This window comes from Nycticebus coucang, chromosome 15, assembly GCF_027406575.1.
Source record: "Nycticebus coucang isolate mNycCou1 chromosome 15, mNycCou1.pri, whole genome shotgun sequence".
In the NCBI taxonomy this organism is placed as follows: Eukaryota; Metazoa; Chordata; class Mammalia; order Primates; family Lorisidae; genus Nycticebus; species Nycticebus coucang.
The window spans coordinates 69,676,761-69,695,197 of record NC_069794.1 but is presented as its reverse complement, the minus strand read 5'-3'; the positions used below and the strand labels follow the sequence as shown (position 1 = coordinate 69,695,197).

Below are 18,437 nucleotides of genomic sequence, written 5' to 3'. Positions count from 1 at the left end.
TTCTTGGGCAGCGTCTGTGGCTCAAAGGAGTAGGGCATCGGCCCCATATGCTGGAGGTGGTGGGTTCAAGCCCAGCCCTGGCCAAAAACTGCACACAGATGATTTAACATACTGATTTTTGAATGACTAAGTAGTTACAGTTGTCTTTTTTTCTGGTTCAACTATGAAATCAAATGGTCATCTCCAAGGTATCATCACCAATCACTATACCACATTCAAACGTCAGATTTCAAATATCCTATTCCCCGACACAATCACCTGTCCTTACCCACTCCTGTAGTTCTCTGATCTCATCAAGACTTCTACCTCTGCCACTTTTTACTAATTATTCCACTCAAGTCCTTACTTCCTTTTTGGTCTAGTTTAGATTTCACACTTCAGCACCTGTCTGTGCTAACGTACTTGAATTCAGTTACATATATCCCCACTTCTTTCCTGATACATTTGACGGATCCTCTCTTGACCAGATCTTGCTCTACTTCCCTTTACAGCAAACCATTCTGAACTATCTTTATTCTCTGGTTCGAAAACCTCACTTCCCATTTTCTTAACCTGCTTTAATTGGGCATTTATTCTCAATTCTTCATTGCAATGACTTTTAACAAAGTTGCAATGATAGAATTATTGCCAAAGTCAGTTAATCTCTATCTTACTAGATTTTTCTACATTTTTAGACAAAATTGACTACTCCCTTATTACCTTTTAAATAAAAATATTAATAATGATTCTATTTTCTTGCTTATTACTTTTGATTAATATTTGTATAGTATCTTATTTCATCATTCCTTTTCTTTTCTTTTCTTTTTTTTTTGTAGAGACAGAGTCTCACTTTATGGCCCTCGGTAGAGTGCCGTGGCCTCACACAGCTCACAGCAACCTCCAACTCCTGGGCTCAAGCGATTCTCTTGCCTCAGCCTCCCGAGCAGCTGGGACTACAGGCGCCCACCACAATGCCCGGCTATTTTCTTTTTTTTTTTGGTTGCAGTTCTGCCAGGGCCGGGTTTGAACCCGCCACCCTCGGTATATAGGGCCGGCGCCCCACCGACTGAGCCACAGGCGCCGCCCCATCATTCCTTTTCTAACCTACCTATGCCTATATACAATTGAGTGTCACTTAATGACAGAGATATGTCCTGAGAAATGTCGTTTGGTGATTTTGTCATGTAAGCACCATAAAGTGTGCTTACACAAACCTATATGGTAGACCTACCACACCCCTAGGCTATATGCCTATTGCTCTTAGGCTACAAACCTGTACAGCACATAACTATACTAAATACCATAAGCAATTGTAACACAATGGTATCTGTATATTTAAACACATTTACACATAGAAAAGGTACAGTTAAAATAAATAATCTCATGGGACCACTGCCACATAAGTAGTCTATTGTTGACTATAATGATATGTGACACATGACTATATTTATAATGTGTCTCTCATAAGTAACATACAGTTGAGTCTTGTTTTCTTCTTTTTTTTTTTTTGAATATGTAATGTTTCTTCCAATTGTTTATTTCCTGATATTGATTAAGCAGTGGTAACTGGGTAAACACCTTGCCATACTGATTATATTTGTACATTTTGGCATCTGATGATAGTATTTGTTGGTGGAAGGATAATAAAGTTTTAATGAGAGACTCATCAAATCGACCACATTTAGAAATGTGGTCTTCACTTTTAGGTCTCTGGTCTTCAGAAATATTTGACTGAACACGTAATCCAATCTCATATCCAAAGTCTCGGGTATCTCTGGGGCTTCTGAAAGACTGGTTATTGCTTCCTTTACTATGTAGTGCTTTTCTCTTCCATGAGAAGGACCCACTTCCAACTCACTTTGGAAGTGCTCTAAACTTTCTCTTTGTACTTCCCAGATAAAATCTGTTACCTGTTTCCTGCCTTCCATGTCCTCCCGGCATCTTCCTTACACATCTTGCAGTATCTGCGAGTCACAGGGTGACAGGGACCGAGGAGAGACACGGGGGCCTTCCTGAGGAAAGCGGGAGCAGCAAACACTGACTGACTGTGGCGTCCCTGAGTCATGTTTTCTAATAGTTTAATAATCTTTGTCACTTAATTGGCGTATTTATTCAATCTATATTTACTGTACTTGCTAGCATACATAATTACTACAATAATTAGTATTTGTAAATTATGTAGTTACTAATATTATTATGTTTAAGCTCTACCATCTTTTTTTTTTTTTTTTTCTAGAGATAGTCTCACTCCTTTGCCCTCGGTAGAGTGCCATGGCATCACAGCTCACAGTAACCTCCAGGTCTTGGGCTTAGGCGATTCTCTTGCTCCAGCCTTCCTAGTAGCTGGGACTACAGGCGCCCACCACAACTCCTGGCTATTTTTTTTGTTGCAGTTTGGCCGGGGCTGAGTTCGAGCCTGCCACCCTTGGTATATGGGGCTGGCCAGGCCCTACCTACTCAGTGAGCCACAGGTGCCACCCAGCTTGATACTTGATACCATCTTGATACTTGTTTCTTCTTTGTCCATCTGCTCTTTATTCTTTTTTTTTTTTTCTCCAATACTTGTTTTCCTTTAGATCAGTGGTTCTCAACCTTCCTTATGCCTCAACCCTTTAATACAGTTCATGTTATGGTGACTCCCAACCATAAAATTATTTTCGTTGCTACTTCATAACTAATTTTGCTACTGTTATGAATCATAATGTAAATATCTGATATGCAGGATGTTATTTAGGCGACCCCTGTGAAAGGGTTGTTCGACCCCCAAAGGGGTCGTGACCCGCAGTTTGAGAACTGCTGCTTTAGATTGTATTTTGTATCACTATATATCTTCCATTAGCTTAAAAACTTATATTTTGAAGTAACTTAAACATATAGAAAAGTAGTAAGAATAGTATAAAATAACCTTCATTCAGATCCACTGGGTTTTTGTTTGTTGGTTTTGAGAAAGACAGTCTCACTTGGTCGCCCTGGGTAGAGTGCTATGGCATCACAGCTCACACCAACCTCAAACTCTTTGGTTCAAGCAATCCTCTTACCTCAGTCTCCTGAGTAGCTGGGATTATAGGCCACCACTATGGCACCCAGCTAGTTTTTCTGTTTTTAGTAGAGACAGAGTCTTGCTGTTGCTCAGGCTGGTCTCTGAACTCCTGAGCTCAGGTGATTCACCAGCCTCGGCCTCCCAGAGTGCTAGGATTACAGGTGTCAGTTACTGGGCCTGCCTCAGCTCCACTATTTGTTAACATTCTTCCACATTTGCTTTTTCTTTTTTCTTTCATTTTTTGAGACAGAGCCTCAAGCTGTTGCCCTGGATACAGTGCTGTGGCATCACATCTCACTGCAACCTCCAACTCCTGGGTTTAAGCGATTCTCTTGCCTCAGCCTCCCAAGTAGCTGGGACCACAGGTGCCCACCACAATGCCTGGCTATTTTTTGGTTGTAGTTGTCATAACTGTTTGGCAGGCATGGGCTGGATTCAAACCCGCCAGTTCTGATGTATGTGGCTGGCGCCCTAGCTGCTTGAGGTACAGGTTGCTGAGCTGACACATTTGCTTTTTCACTGTACTTTCTTTTGAACCATTGAGCTGCAGAAATCAGGACCCTTTGTCTCAAACAGTGTGTATTTTCAGGAACAAAGACATTCACTTATTTAACCATAGTGCAATTACCAAAATTAGGACATTTTACAGATACAATACTATTTGATGTAGATGGTCTCCAACTTACGATGGTTCAATTTAATGATTTTCAACTTTATTATGCATTTATTGGGACATTACCCAATTGCAAGTCAAGAAGCAGCTGATACTACAATAGTTCAAATTATGCTTTTTCAACTTTAGGATCTGTTTATCAAGGTATTCAATGTATCTTCAACTTACAATATTTTTGACTTAATGATAGGCTTATTGTGATGGGACCCTATCATAAACCGAGGAGTATCTGTATACTGCTATTCACATTTAAGCAATTGTCTTTATGAAGTAGTTTTAAGTTAGTTTTCCCCAGTCCAGGATCTGATCAAAGTTTATGCATTTTGTTGTCATGCTTTTTAGTCTCCTTTAACCTGGCATAATTTCTCAGATATTGTCTTTCACAGGTTTGACAGTATTTTGTAGAATATTCCTCAATTTGGGATACTTTCTCATGGTTAGATTCAGGTTAGTTTTTGGGGGGGCAGGAATATTAACTTAATCTGTGTCCTCTCAATGAAGGAAGTAAATGGTTTTTACATGTCCCGTTATTAGCCGCATTAACTTTGGTCACTGGTTAAGGTACCACCAGTTTTCTTTAATATTAACTATTAATATATCATATTAACTATTTTCCTTTATAATTAATAATTTTGGAAAACTGAGGCCATTTGAAAATACTGTTCTCATCAAACTTTCTTTCACTTGCTTTAGCATCCATTAATAATGATTCTGCTTGAATCAATCACTACTGTGGTGGTTGCAAAATGATTTTCTAGTTCTGTGTTAATTAGTTGTATTCTTAACTTTTTAAATATACATTCTTCCTCCCCCACATTGTTGGGGTCCAGACCCTTTAATTCACTATCATGTAGCTCATAACCCTCTAACACATCCAGATTATTTTTTTCAGCAAGGGTGTTGGGCATTTGCTGTTGCTTCTTCCTAGAACATTGCTTTCTTTTCATCGTTCTAATGTTAATATAAAGGTCACCTCTAAGAGACCCGCCTCACAATCACTACCTATTGCATTACTCCATTTTATAACTGTACTTAACAATATCTAAAGTCATTTAAAAATATATTTATTGTCTGTCTTCCCCCCCGAATTTAAGCTCCTTGAGGGCAGCATATAGTTCTTTCTTGGTCACTACTGTGTCCCCAGAATTTTGAATAATTCTCTGCATATACTTGATGTTTAGTGTATTTGCTGGTTGTATGCTTCATTAGATCATAACCTATCTTGGAAGCAGGGAACATGATCTAATTTTGATTTTCCTGCTCCTGCACCTAATGGCATGCACACTATAAAGATAATGTTAAGGGTGGTGCCTGTGGCTCAAGGAGTAGGGCGCCAGTCCCATATGCCAGAGGTGGCGGGTTCAAACCCAGCCCTGGCCAAAAACCAAAAAAAAAAAAAGATAATGTTAAATAAGATGAAGGGTCCCATTCTCTCTAGTGTACTGTTAAAAATGAACCACTTCTTCTTATTGCCCGATCATTATAATTCCTTGGACAGTATCTAGACCAGCCAAACACAATGGGAAAGAAAAATGCAGGCAATCTTGCTTTCTACACCATGCCCTAAGTCACAAATGGGAAAAGCAATCTTAAGAGATGTCCTTGCTCTGTGCTATTGGTACATACCACTGGGCTGAAAGCAGAAAGGAACTACAGAAAGGAGTGATAGGTTGTGGTTTGGTATTTTCTCTCATTATACTTTACAGTGCTTCCAAAACATAATTGTTTTAATAGTGTTATAATCCTCATGAGACAAAACTCACAAAGACTTACAGTTTCTAAATTCCATGGAATTTAGCTTGATAAAGATTCATCATGGGCCAGGCATGGTGGCTCATGCGCGTAATCCTAACACTCTAGGAGGCTGAGGTGGGTGGACTGCTTGAGCTCAGGAGTTGGAGACTAGCCTGAGCAAGAGCATGACCCGGTCTTTACTAAAAATAGAAAACCCAACTGGGTGTCATGGTGGGTGCCTATAGTCTTAGCTACTCAGGAGGCTGAGGCGAGAGGATTGCTTGAGCCAAAGAGTTTGAGATTGCTGTGAGCTATGATGCCATAGCACTCTACCCAGGGTGACGGAGTGAAACTGTCTCTAAAAAAAAAAAAAAGGGGCGGCGCCTGTGGCTCAGTGAGTAGGGCGCCGGTCCCATATACCGGAGGTGGCAGGTTCAAAGCCAGCCCTGGCCAAAAACCACAAAAAAAAAAAAAAAAAATTAAAAAAAAAAAAAGATTCATCATGCATATATTTTAACATGGTATTTTTCAAGCTGCAAGCCATGAAATCAATGTAGTGATTTTACTACTAGTATTTTATTTTTAATGAAATTATAGAAAAATCAGCATGTGCTACAATAGAAAGGGCACACTTCTGTGAATTTAAATATAATATATATTTATATTTGTGCATGTAGGTACCAGGCTGTGCTACAAAATTTATTTTTTCATGTAGGTCAATGTCTTCACAAAAGTAAGGAAGTCTCTAGACTAACTTATATATACCAGAAAATAACAATACCTATATAATGGACAAAGTATAGGAAGATAATTCCAAATGTAAAGGAAACGTAAGGAAGTCTCACATGTTTTTATTCTATAAAAAAATTCATACAACTTAAATCCAAATTCATAAAACAGAATATACTTAAAGTTTTGACAGTGTACAAAATTAAAGTTTGAATATTTAATAAAAACTTTAACATGAGTATTATTTTTTATGGCAATTTCTTTCCTTTAATAAAGAACATATTAAGGCATATATTATTCTGGAAGCAAATCATCTCCTAACTCTTCATCAGCAAAATCATCCTCGTCCATTCTTTTTTTGGCTGCAGTTTTTGGTCTTTCTATTTGAGGGCCAAGTGGATCCACATAGGAGGCATCTAGGTTTCAAAATAGAATGTTACACTGGAGTTACATAGAAAAACAAATGTGCAACCAAGTAGTCTCATCATCAAACTGAATAACTCAGAGTGAACAGAAATGGTCTCCCAAGTCATTTTAAATTTTGTGTATAAATAGGAAATTCTTAATAATTCCCAATTACACATTTTTTGCCATCTCACCAATCTTCTTCAGACCTGCTATACCTGTAGGAACTGGGTGGGGAGTACCAGCACTTGCCTATTTCTTTGTTACTGCTACTTTCATAAGGTTCATTTGTCCCAGGTAAAGCTCTGAGTTTGGCACTTAGTCGTTCACCTTTACTACTGGCACTACAGTTCTGGCCACTATCTGAAAACACAAAAATAAAAATGCATTTGTTTAATACGTTGAGAAAATATAACACTACATTATGCATCTTAAAGAATACTTATTTGCCAAGAAATAGGCAAGTTGTTTCATCTGGAAGCCAACTTCTTAGGGATGTCATTCTTGATTTCTGATAGTTAAAAGAACTCTCTTGTAGGAAATCTATAATATAGATATAACATCACATACAAAGAGTAGTCTTTATATGTATTCTTTCAAATGTATTCTTACAGGTTTCAAGTTTATAGAAGAATTTGTGAAAAGTTAAAAGACTACCCTAACTAGTATAATCTAGCAAAGAACAAATAACATCTGAAGAAAGAACAAACAGCAAGTCATAAGGTCAGTATGAGCTCTATCATCAACCTCATATCAAGACTGATGAGAGGTCCTAAAACCACATCATATGAAAAATAGCAGAGGAGGCTAGGTAAGCTTAACCTGGGTGGCAGACAACCTAGATCACACAGTCACTTTTGTTAAACATTTGAAGAATGTTCATACAGAAGAGGATTAGATTTTCTCTGGATAATAGGATAGATTTTGGCTAAGGAAAAACCTAAAAAGAATTACAGCTGCTCACACTTTATGGGGGCAAGACATGATTGCAAGACGGACTTTGCCTAACAATTGCAATCAGTGTAACCTGGCTTATTGTACCCTCAATGAATCCCCAACAATAAAAAAAAAAAAAGAAGAAGAATTACAGCTGCCAAAACATGGAATGGCTATGTTGGGATAGAATGCTATCTGTATGTATCACTGAAGATGTTGAGATAGTTCTGAACACTTAATGTACTTTTTTAACCCTAAGTTTCTATTATATTTTTTAAAAGAATCATTCCTTTAATCCACAAGTTTTCATTCCCTTAAAATTCCTACAGTGGTATTATTTTTTTAATATGTGAGCTTTACTTTCAATGGAAGTTGTCCACTGTATATACACTGATCATTTCCTTTTTTGAGTATACTCCATATTTTAGTTTACTGGTAATGTCTCTGGGAATAAATCTGAATAAGACAGTCTTTAAAATTCTCACATTTTGGCGGTGCCCATAGCTCAGTGAGTAGGGCGGGGCAGGTTCAAAGCCAGCCCGGGGCAGCTAAAATCAACAATGACAACTGCAACAAAAAACAGCCGCGTGTTGTGGTGGGCACCTATAGTCCCAGATACTGGGGAGACTAAGTAAAGAGAATCATCTAAGCCTAAGAGCTGGAGGCTGCTGTGAGCTGTAACTCCACGGCACTCTACCGAGGGTGACAAAGTGAGACTCTGTCTCTTAAAAAAAAAAAAAAAATACAGTAACTGATTTGAAAAATTCACTAGAGTAGTCACTAACAGATTTGAACAAGCAGAAGAAAGGATCAGTGGACTCAAAGACATGTCATTTGAAATTATTGAGTCAGAAGGACAAAAAGAAAATAACAATGAAGAAAGCCTAAGGGAATTGTAAGACATCAAGCGGACCTATATATGCCTTATGGGAATTCTGAAAAAGTAGATAGAGTATAAGGCAGACAGCTTATGTGAAGAAATAATGGCTGGAAGTGTCCCTAACTGAGGAAGGAATGGACAACCACCTTCAAGAAGCTCAAAGGACTCCCAACTATGATGAACCCTCACAGGCTCACTCTTTATATAATCAAACTTTCAAAAGTCAAAAACAAAGAGAATCCTGAAGTCAGCAAGAGAAAACCAAGTCATCATCTATAAAGGGAGCTTCCCACAAGATTACCAGTTGATTTCTCAAAAGAGTCATTACAGGCAAGCAGGTAGTGACATGATATATTCAAAGTGCTAAACGAAAAAACCCTGCCAATCAAGGATACTGTATTTGGCAAAACTGTCCTCAAAAATGAAGGCAAAGTTAATTATGTATAAACTGCAGCTGAAGGAGTGCATCACCACTAGAACTGCCTAACAAGAGTTGCTAAAGAGAATCTTTCAAGTTGAAATGAAAGGATACTAGACAGCAACATAAAAGCATATAAAGACACAAAACTCTCTGGTAAACGTAAATATAGAGACAAATACAGAATCCTGTAATACTATCATGGTGGTATACAAATTACTTTTAATAGATGTGCAGAATTTAAAAGATAAAAGCATTAAAATATAACCATAACTATAAAACTTACAGAAACATAACATAAAAAATGTAATTTGTAATAATGAGGCCTGACAATTAAGTTCATGAACTCATCCTAGAAAAGGTGCTACATATCTTATTGCTGAATATCACTATGGTCACCTACAAAGTACTCCCCTACTATGCCAGTGCCTAGTCCACACTTCAAATAAATTTTAGAACTCTTTTTCTTTTCTTTTTTTTTTTTTTTTTTGTAGAGACAGAGTCTCACTTTACCACCTTCAGCAGAGTGCCATGATGTCACAGGACTCACAGCAACCTCTAGCTTGGGCTTCAGCGATTCTCCTGCCTCAGCCTCCCGAGCAGCTGGGACTACAGGCACCCACCACAACACCCGGCTATTTTTTGGTTGCAGTTCAGCCAGGGCTGGGTTTGAACCCACCACCCTCGGTATATGGGGCTGGCGCCCTACTCACTGAGCCACGGGTGCCACCCTTAGAACTCTTTTTCTAGAATGACCATCAGGGTTGTCACATGGCACACAAAACCATGCAAAAAATGTGCATGGTTCCCAAGAGGAGTACTTTGAAGGTGACTGTACTGATATCCAGCAATGAAGTATGCAATTTTTCTTTTTTAAAAAAAAAAAAAAGCTCTCCAGCCCAAAAGCAGGAGGTTGCTGTGAGCTGTGACATTACAGCACTCTATTGAGGGGGACAAAGTGAGACTCTGTCTCTAAAAAAAAAAAAAAAAAAAAAAGCTCTCCAGAAGACAGACAGACAGACAGACTGATTTGGAGACAAGAGTCTCACTCCATCACTTTAGGTAGAGTGGTGGGGCATGATCATAGCTCACAGCAACCTCAAACTCTTGGGCTCAAGTGACCCCTCTGACACAGCTTACCATGTAGCTGGGACTACAGGCACCCGCCACAATGCCTGGCTAGTTTTATTTTCTTTTTAGTAGAGACGGGATTTTGATGTAGCTCAGGCTGGTCTCAAATGCCGGAGCTCAAGCAATTTACCCATCTTGGCCTCCCAGAGTGCCAAGATTACAGGTGTGAGCCATTGTGCAGGGCCAGATATGCATGTTTTCTAGAACAAGTTCACAAATTTAATTGTCAGACCTTGTATAGTTGGGGGGGAGATGTGAAAAGAGTACATATTTTATATATGACTGAAATTAAGTTGTCGTATGTTAAAAATAAATTGTTATAACTATAAAATGTTTTATGTATTCAACAATAAAAACAATTGTGGTATATGTATACCATGGAATATTATGCAGCCTTAAAACAAGATGGAGACTTTACCTCTTTTACATTTACCTGAACGGAGCTGGGTCTTCCAAGAGTAAAAGAAAAAATATCCAATGTATTCAGTACTATTATGAAATCAATTTACAATCACTCACACTTTCATATGAAGAATAGATCACAACTATGGGCCAAGATGAAGGAGGGAGGGGGAATGGGAGGGCAGTAGAGAGGTTAGATGGAGGGAGGGTGAAAGGTGGGATCACACCTATGGTGCATAATGCAAAAGTACATGTCGGATCTATTAGTATGGAGTATAAATGTCTTAACACAATAATTAAATAAACAAGATGAAGTATATATTAAAAAATAACTATAATTGATATAATCTCTTTAGGGGATAATTTTTTAATATTTTCTGTAATTATTATAAGTTTTGGAATTTCTGCTTTAGGATTATTTATCCATTTTGTCAATCTGTCTATATATTTGTTTTCTTAAGGATGTTTTTAGAAGCTCTTTTTTTATGTTGAACTTTTACTTATTTCAAGATCACTGGTTGTATTTTAAACACTTAATGCATTTTTACATCAACAGTATAGTATTGGATTTTGGCAAAATGTAAAAACATGAAATGGATATTTGAGTTTCAAAAAAAATGTTTTATGTAATCTCCATGGTAACTATAAAAAATTAAAAGATGCAGAAAAGAAAATGAGATAAGAATTAAACCATGTCACTACAAAAAAAAATCAATGAAACATAAAAGAAGGCAACAAGAGGAATGAAATAACTATATGATACACAGAAAATAATGAACAAAATGGCAGTAGTCTCTAGGCTTTACTTTATGATTACACACTATCTTCTGCTAGAAAAAAATAATGGTAGTAAAAAACTGACAGACTTGAAAAAAGAAAACAAAAAGTAAATGCTTGTAATGCCATGTCACCTTGGTAGAATCTAATTTTAAAACATGAATTGCTTGGCAGAAGCCTATTCAGTAGATGTTTCTTTGTATTTTTTATGGATTTATTATTAAAATGCTGCAGTTGTATTGAATGAAAAAAAGACCTACATTATTGCTTATAAAGAAATAAAGCCAGCATTGGTCATTTAATCTTGTTTCTCAGGTCCAACCAGAAAAAAAGAAATTCAGTGCCTTAAGATAAGATTAAATAAATATATTTACATTTTTTTAATAGATGTGCAGAATTTAAAAGATAAAAGCATTAAAATATAACCATAACTATAAAACTTACAGAAACATAACATAAAAAATGTAATTTGTAATAATGAGGGGGGTAAGAGGTAATTACATGTATGTAATGCTTTATTAAATTTCTGAAATATTTGGTAACTAAAATTTTCTTTTTAGAAATTCAGCTAAATCCAGGTACATTTTTTTTTTTTTTTTTTTTTTTGCAGTTTTTGGCTGGGGCTAGGCTTGAACCCACCACCTCGAGCATATGAGGCCGGCGACTTACTCAGTTGAGCCATAGGTGCCGCCCAATCCAGGTACATTTTAATGTTAATATGACTAAAAACTAATAGGAAAAAACTGAAATTTCTATTTCACCAACGTGTAGAGCTGCTGTTTTACCACTAGGAGAATGTGAAGTAAAAGCTGGATACTGAAGGTTTTCCTTCCATTTTCAACTCTTTTAGAGAAAATTGTAAGTGTCTGCTGTCATGGGAGAAAAATAATTATCATCATCAGTAAGTCTTGAGTTCACTAACATTGTGACCTTGTGGAGGGAGAGTTATTGAGGATATTGAGGTGATATTCCACGTTTGGTCTCAGATTCAAGTGATATGCACAAACTGAAAATACAGGTTTTCAAAGCACATATTGCTCGAAATGCATAATACTATACAACTTGCTGCCAGAACCAGAGTGTTGAAGAAAGAAAAAACCACCTCCTTTCCATAGCCATTAAAGCAGTTTACTGCTTTGTTCCAACACGAGTGTATTTTATTTTACATTACCACACATCTGCTTATGTAAAAAACAATATCCCTTCAGCAGTAATGGTTTAGTACCAGTAGGTATTACAGCTTGATGCTTGTGTGTCCTAGGTATCTTTTATTCCAGGTCATATAGAGGAGTTAAGGCAACTGTTAACAGCATTTTAAAAAAATATATTGTAAAATAATAAATGATAACATAATTAAAATTGGATAGAGATTTTAAAAAATGGTAATAGTGAGTCCTTCACTATCAGTAATTACTTTAAATGTAAATTGATTAAATTTCCCAATCTAAGGACAGGGTGGCTGAAAAGATTTTTTGAAAAAGATTCAACTATATGCTTTACTTTTTAAAAAATTTTTGCTCTTTTGGGAGACAAGGTCTAGCTCTGTCATCCAGGCTGGAGTCAGCAGCCAAATAACAGCTCACTGTAATTTTGAATTCCTGGACTCAAGTGATCTTCCAGATATGTGCCAGCATGCCTGGCTAATTTTTAAATTTTTTGAGGAGATGGGATCTCCCTATGTTGCTCAGGCTGGTTTCAAACTTCTCTCTTCAAGCAATCCTCCTGCCTCAGCCTCCCGATGAGGTGAGATTACAGTCATGAGTTACCAAGCCTGGTCAAGACTTTATTTTATCTATTTATTTTGAGACAGAGTCTCACTTTGTCACCCTTGGTAGAACGCCATGAAGTCATAGCTCATAGCAACCTCAAACTCTTGGGCTCAAGTTATCCTCTTGCCTCAGCTTCATGAGCAGCTGGGATTACGGGTGCCCGCCAAAATGCCCAGCTATTTTTTAGAGATGGGGTCTTGCTCTTTCTTAGGCTGGTCTTGAACTTGTGAGCTCAAGTGATCTGCCTGCCTTGGCCTCCCAGAGTGCTATTACAGGTGTGAGCCACCTAGCTAGACTTAACTTTAGATACAAGGCCATACATGAGCCAAAAGTAAAAATCATGGAAACAGATACCATGCAAATGATAAGCAAAAGAGAAAAGTGATTGTACTTGTTTGAGACAAAATAGACTACTCTCACTATTTCTATTTAAAAGAACAGTCAAGCAAGAAAAAAAAAAAGATAACCAAATAGAAAAGTAAAATTATCATTGTTCACAAACATGATGTTATGTGTAGAAACCCCTAGAGATTCCATTAAAAAGCTGTTAGAACTAGTAAACAAATTCAACAAAGTTGCAGGATACAAAATCAACACACAAAAAGCAGTTACATTTCTTTTTTTTTTTTTTAGTAGAGACAGAGTCTCACTTTATGGCCCTCAGTAGAGTGCCATGGCCTCACACAGCTCACAGCAACCTCCAACTCCTGGGCTTAAGCAATTCTCTTGCCTCAGCCTCCCGAGTAGCTGGGACTACAGGCGCGCGCCACAACGCCCAGCTATTTTTTGGTTGCAGTTCAGCCAGGGCCGGGTTTGAACCCGCCACCCTCAGTATATGGGGCCAGCGCCTTACCGACTGAGCCACAGGCGCCGCCCAGCAGTTACATTTCTAACACTAACAATGAATAATCTGAAAATGAAAGTAAAAAAAATCCCATTTACAACAGCACTGAAAAGAAGAAAATATTTAGGAATGAATGTAAGTAAGGAGGTGAAAGAATTGTACATTGAAAACTATAAAATGTTGCTGAAAGAAATTAAAAACATAAATAAATGGAAGGCCTCTCCTGTCACAGACTGGAAGACTTAATATTGTTAAAATATCCATACTACCCAAGTGATCTACAGATTTAACACAATCTTTATCAAAATACCAGTGCCATTTTTTGCAGAAATAGAAAATGCCACTCTAAAATTCATATAGAATCACAAAGGATTCTCAAACAGACAAAACAATCTTGAAGAAAAAAATAGCAAGCATATGATCCAGCAATTCCCCTTTGGGTATATACTAAAAGAAATGAAAACAGGATGTCTAAGTAATATTTTCATACCCATGTTCAATATTGCATTATTCACAATAGCCAAAAGATAAAAGCAACCTCAATGTCCATCAACAGATGAATGAATAAAGAAATTATAGTAAATATATATATGTAAAATGGAATATTATTCAACTTCAAAAATTAGGAAATCCCATTATGTACTACAACATGGTTGAATCTTGAGGACATTAAGCTAAGTGAAATACACCAGTCACAAAGAGACAAATGCCTCATGATTCCACTTATGTGTAATATCTAATGTTAACCAACCCCACTTCTTGCCTTAGTAATGAGACTTAGGACAAATGTTACAAGTATTTCTATAATACTTGGTGGCAGACTAACTGCCTTGACCAATGCTTTTACAAGGTAATTCATACTAAGATGATAATAGGCTCTATTCACAGACTAAATTATGTAAGATTAAGGGGCTAACTACATAAACTTTGTTGAAAGTTTCTCTTTAAATAAATTTCCAAAGGCAGTCTTTACTTATTTATAAATATTCCTATGAGCATGAAAATAATTTATAAAAGTAAAAAAAACTATAAAGAGAAGATGAAAATCAATGTCTTCATTTTTGTTATAGTAATTTTCTACACAGATTATGGCAGAGATTTTTTTATCATATTTAAATTCACTGATCACATTATACATTTACTTGAGTAATGAAAATAAGAAAAACGTAAAGCTTTCCATAACACCATCAATGATGTCTTAAATTCCAAGGAGTGTTAACTATGTTACCTATGGTCCTGCTCAGTCAGTACCTCATGCTGTTCCACACACAGCCAAGGCAAAAGGAGACAGGGCCACTACCTTCAGGATCTTCACAGTCTGTGGACTTGTACCTTAAACATTTTCTATAAATAATTTCCATAATGTCACACCTATAACACATTTTATAAATCCCCCAAAGTCTGCATTTCCTGCATTTTTCTCCTTTTATTGATTTCTGTACACTTTTTTGTGTGTGTGTGTGGTTTTTGGCCGGGGCTGGGTTTGAACCCTCCACCTCCGGCATATGGGACCAGCGCCCTACTCCTTGAGCCACAGGCGCTGCCCAATTTCTGTATACTTTTATGTGAACATTTTGTTTAGAGAGAAAGGAAGACACTGTGTAATTACTACAATTTATTGCATTCAAGTTGCAAGTAAGATTGGTTTTTGAAAGTTATATCATCGGGCGGCGCCTGTGGCTCAGCGGGTAGGGCGCCGGTCCCATATGCCGGAGGTGGTGGGTTCAAACCCAGCCCCGGCCAAATTAAAAAAAAAAAAAAGAAAGTTATATCATCTTTTGAAGCTGTTATGTTAAATGATCCAAGTCTCTAGGGCTCCCAAGAGCAACATAATCCCTCTGAAAGATCAGCCAAGGAAGCCCAATGAAGGATCTAGGCCAAAAGGGAGGACAAAGGGGCCTGTGGTAACTACCACGAGTAGCAACTGGAGAGATCGTAATTAAAGTGGGAATTATTTCCAGTTTAAAATATAATTTATTCCCAATGTTTCTAACACAAATGTGATCAATATGTGTACACATAATTTTTTGCAAGCATCTTATTTCTTTAAAATAAGTTCCTAAAAGGGCGTGGGGCATTTTAAAGGTCTTAATGAATATTATCAAATATTCCAGCAGGGTGTACACTGAAAACTCCTTCCAAAAGTATTTAGTGTTTTGAGAATGCTCATCTAATCTCATCCTTGCTGTACTTTTATCTTTTTTTTTTTTTTTTTTTTGAGACAGTCTTGCTCTGTTGCCTGGTCTAGAGTGCCATAGCCTCAGCCTAGCTCACAGCAACCTCAAACTCCTGGGCTCAAGCAATCCTCCTGCTTCAGCCGCCTAAGCAGCTGGGACTACAAGTGCCACTATGCCTAGTTTATTTTTCTCTTTTTAGTAAAGACAGGGTCTTGCTTTGCTCAGGCTGGTCTTGAACTCTTTTTTTTTGTAGAGACAGAGTCTCACTTTATGGCCCTCGGTAGAGTGCTGTGGCCTCACACAGCTCACAGCAACCTCCAACTCCTGGGCTTAGGTGATTCTCTTGCCTCAGCCTCCCGAGCAGCTGGGACTACAGGCGCCCGCCACAACGCCCGGCTATTTTTTGGTTGCAGTTTGGCCGGGGCTGGGTTTGAACCCGCCACCCTCGGCATATGGGGCCGGCGCCTTACTCACTGAGCCACAGGCGCCGCCCTGGTCTTGAACTCTTTTTTTTTTTTTTTTTTGCAGTTTTTGGCCGGGGCTGAGCTTGAACCCGCCACCTCTGGCACATGGGACCAGCGCCCCACCCCTTTGAGCCACAGGCGCCACCCTTGAACTCTTAAGCTCCAGGTGATCCTCCTGCCTCAGCTTCCCAGAGTGCTAGGATTACAGGTGTGAGTCACTGCTCCCAGCCAAGAATTATCTTTTTTTAAAAAAAAATCATTGCTCACTTTATAGGTTAGTATGCATTTATTTATTGGTGTGGCTGCACATGCATGCACCAACATGCATGAGAGAATACTTTATGTCCTCTTCTCTACCTCCCTGCCACCCATTTACTTCTTAAATCACTGGACTCCGAATTTTGTTTCCAACAGTGTATTGAGACTGATTTACAAAGGGCTATCAACATTATGTTGGTTGAAATATCTAATAACCCTTTGTTGTATTCAAGCTCAATTAATCAATACATATTCAATAATTCTTCACTATTCCTTGTACTCTTAAAGTTAGGAAGCCTATCAACTAACCCTTATCAGTTTCTCCTTCTTCTTCTTCTTATTTTTTTTGAGACAGAGCCTCAAGCTGTTGCCCTGGGTAGAGTGCCACGGCACCACAGCTCACAGCAACCTCCAACTCCTGGGCTTAAGCAATTCTCTTGTCTCAGCTTCCCAAGTAGCTGGGACTACAGGCACCCGCCACAATGCCCGTCTATTTTTTGGTTGCAGTTGTCATTGCTGTTTGGTAGGCCCGGGCTGGATTCGAAGCCGCCAGCTCTGGTGTATTTGGCCGGCGCCTTAGCTACTTGAGCTACAAGTGCCGAGCCCAGTTTCTTATTTTTTGAAAGTGGTATTTTAAAGTGAAACTTTCTAAAAAAGTCCGCCCATTCCTCTGAATGTTACAAATATAGTGATCCTTATTCTTTCAAATCTCTTTGTAAACGATTTTCTTTTGGTGAGCTAAAAATTGATTTCATGAACCATTAGACTTTTTTTAAAAGTTTTGGTCTCTCTTCTCCTTGTTTGTTTATGAGACAGAATCTTTTTTTTTTTTTTTTTTTGCAGTTTTTGGCCAGGGCTGGGTTTGAACCCGCCACCTCCGGCATATGGGGCCAGCGCCCTACTCCTTTGAGCCACAGGCGCTGCCCGGTCTCTCTTCTCCTATTCCTGATATGACACTCAACTTAGCAACTACTAAGATGTAATCACTAAGAAAGATCCTTCTCATTCCTTAAGTATAAGGAAATTTTTGTTTATGTCTAAAAATACTGAAGAATGTCAGAAACACCTTTGAGACTGTTGGTGTCTGTTGTCTAATTTACTTCTAGGTACTCTGTAGTCTGACTTGGAAGTGCCTTATCCTCTTGTTATAAGGAAGCTGATCTTCCTTTGCTCCTGTCCCTTTGCAAAGTTCAGGGGCAGCAGAGTATATCTACAAATCCAAAGTACCCTTCTAACCCCCACTGACTAAGAAAGCAATAACATCCTCCACTTGGATGACATAACTCACATATTTTACAAGGACCATTGCTTGGGTCTAGTCTCACACTGAGAATTTTAGCTCATTCTTACATTGTTACAGTCATTTTACAGTGACTCTCAGTTTGCAGTGACCTCTTACCCTCTTCTTTTACTGATCCAATTATAGTATTACCCAACAAAATAGGTAACAAGGATATAGCAAAGATGGAAAAGTTGACCCTGCTAACTATTGTAATAGGCAAGTGAGAGGGGGCTGGGGAGGGACTCAGTGAAGATGTAAGCAAAGGAGGTAACTGATTTACTATATTTTTATTACATTTTGCAACTTAAATGCTTAACTCAATTGTTGGCATGTAAAGAGAATATGGCAGGAGAAGCTGGAAGGATGTTGGTATTTACAGAGCACCTACTATGGCCACAAACTTGATAAATGTTTATTTGCTTACAGAAAGGCAGAGAAGTAGGAAGAGAAAGAAGGAAAAAAGAACTGATGAAGTGTATGTGTTACATGTGTACATGTGTGTGTATATAAGATACACATGTGTATACATTAAAGATATA

The 18,437-nt window shown here is 37.9% G+C and overlaps 1 protein-coding gene across 7 annotated transcripts in view; it reads right to left on the bottom strand.

The window, feature by feature from the left end:
• Nucleotides 1–6,263: 6,263 nt before the first annotated feature.
• The window catches only part of IFT88 (intraflagellar transport 88), a 164,591-nt gene continuing 152,417 nt past the window's right edge, over nt 6,264–18,437 (bottom strand). For 4 of the 7 annotated variants that reach the window (XM_053563849.1, XM_053563850.1, XM_053563855.1 and 1 more), the window contains 2 exons: nt 6,813–6,923; nt 6,264–6,571 (listed from right to left, as the gene is read on the bottom strand). In XM_053563849.1, the coding sequence (XP_053419824.1) occupies nt 6,450–6,571; nt 6,813–6,923 (233 nt within the window). In that variant the 3' untranslated portion in view covers nt 6,264–6,449. Of the gene's footprint in view, nt 6,572–6,786; nt 6,924–7,002; nt 7,104–18,437 lie in introns of those variants that run through there. The other 3 variants (XR_008374646.1, XM_053563852.1, XM_053563851.1) reach the window with 3 other exon arrangements.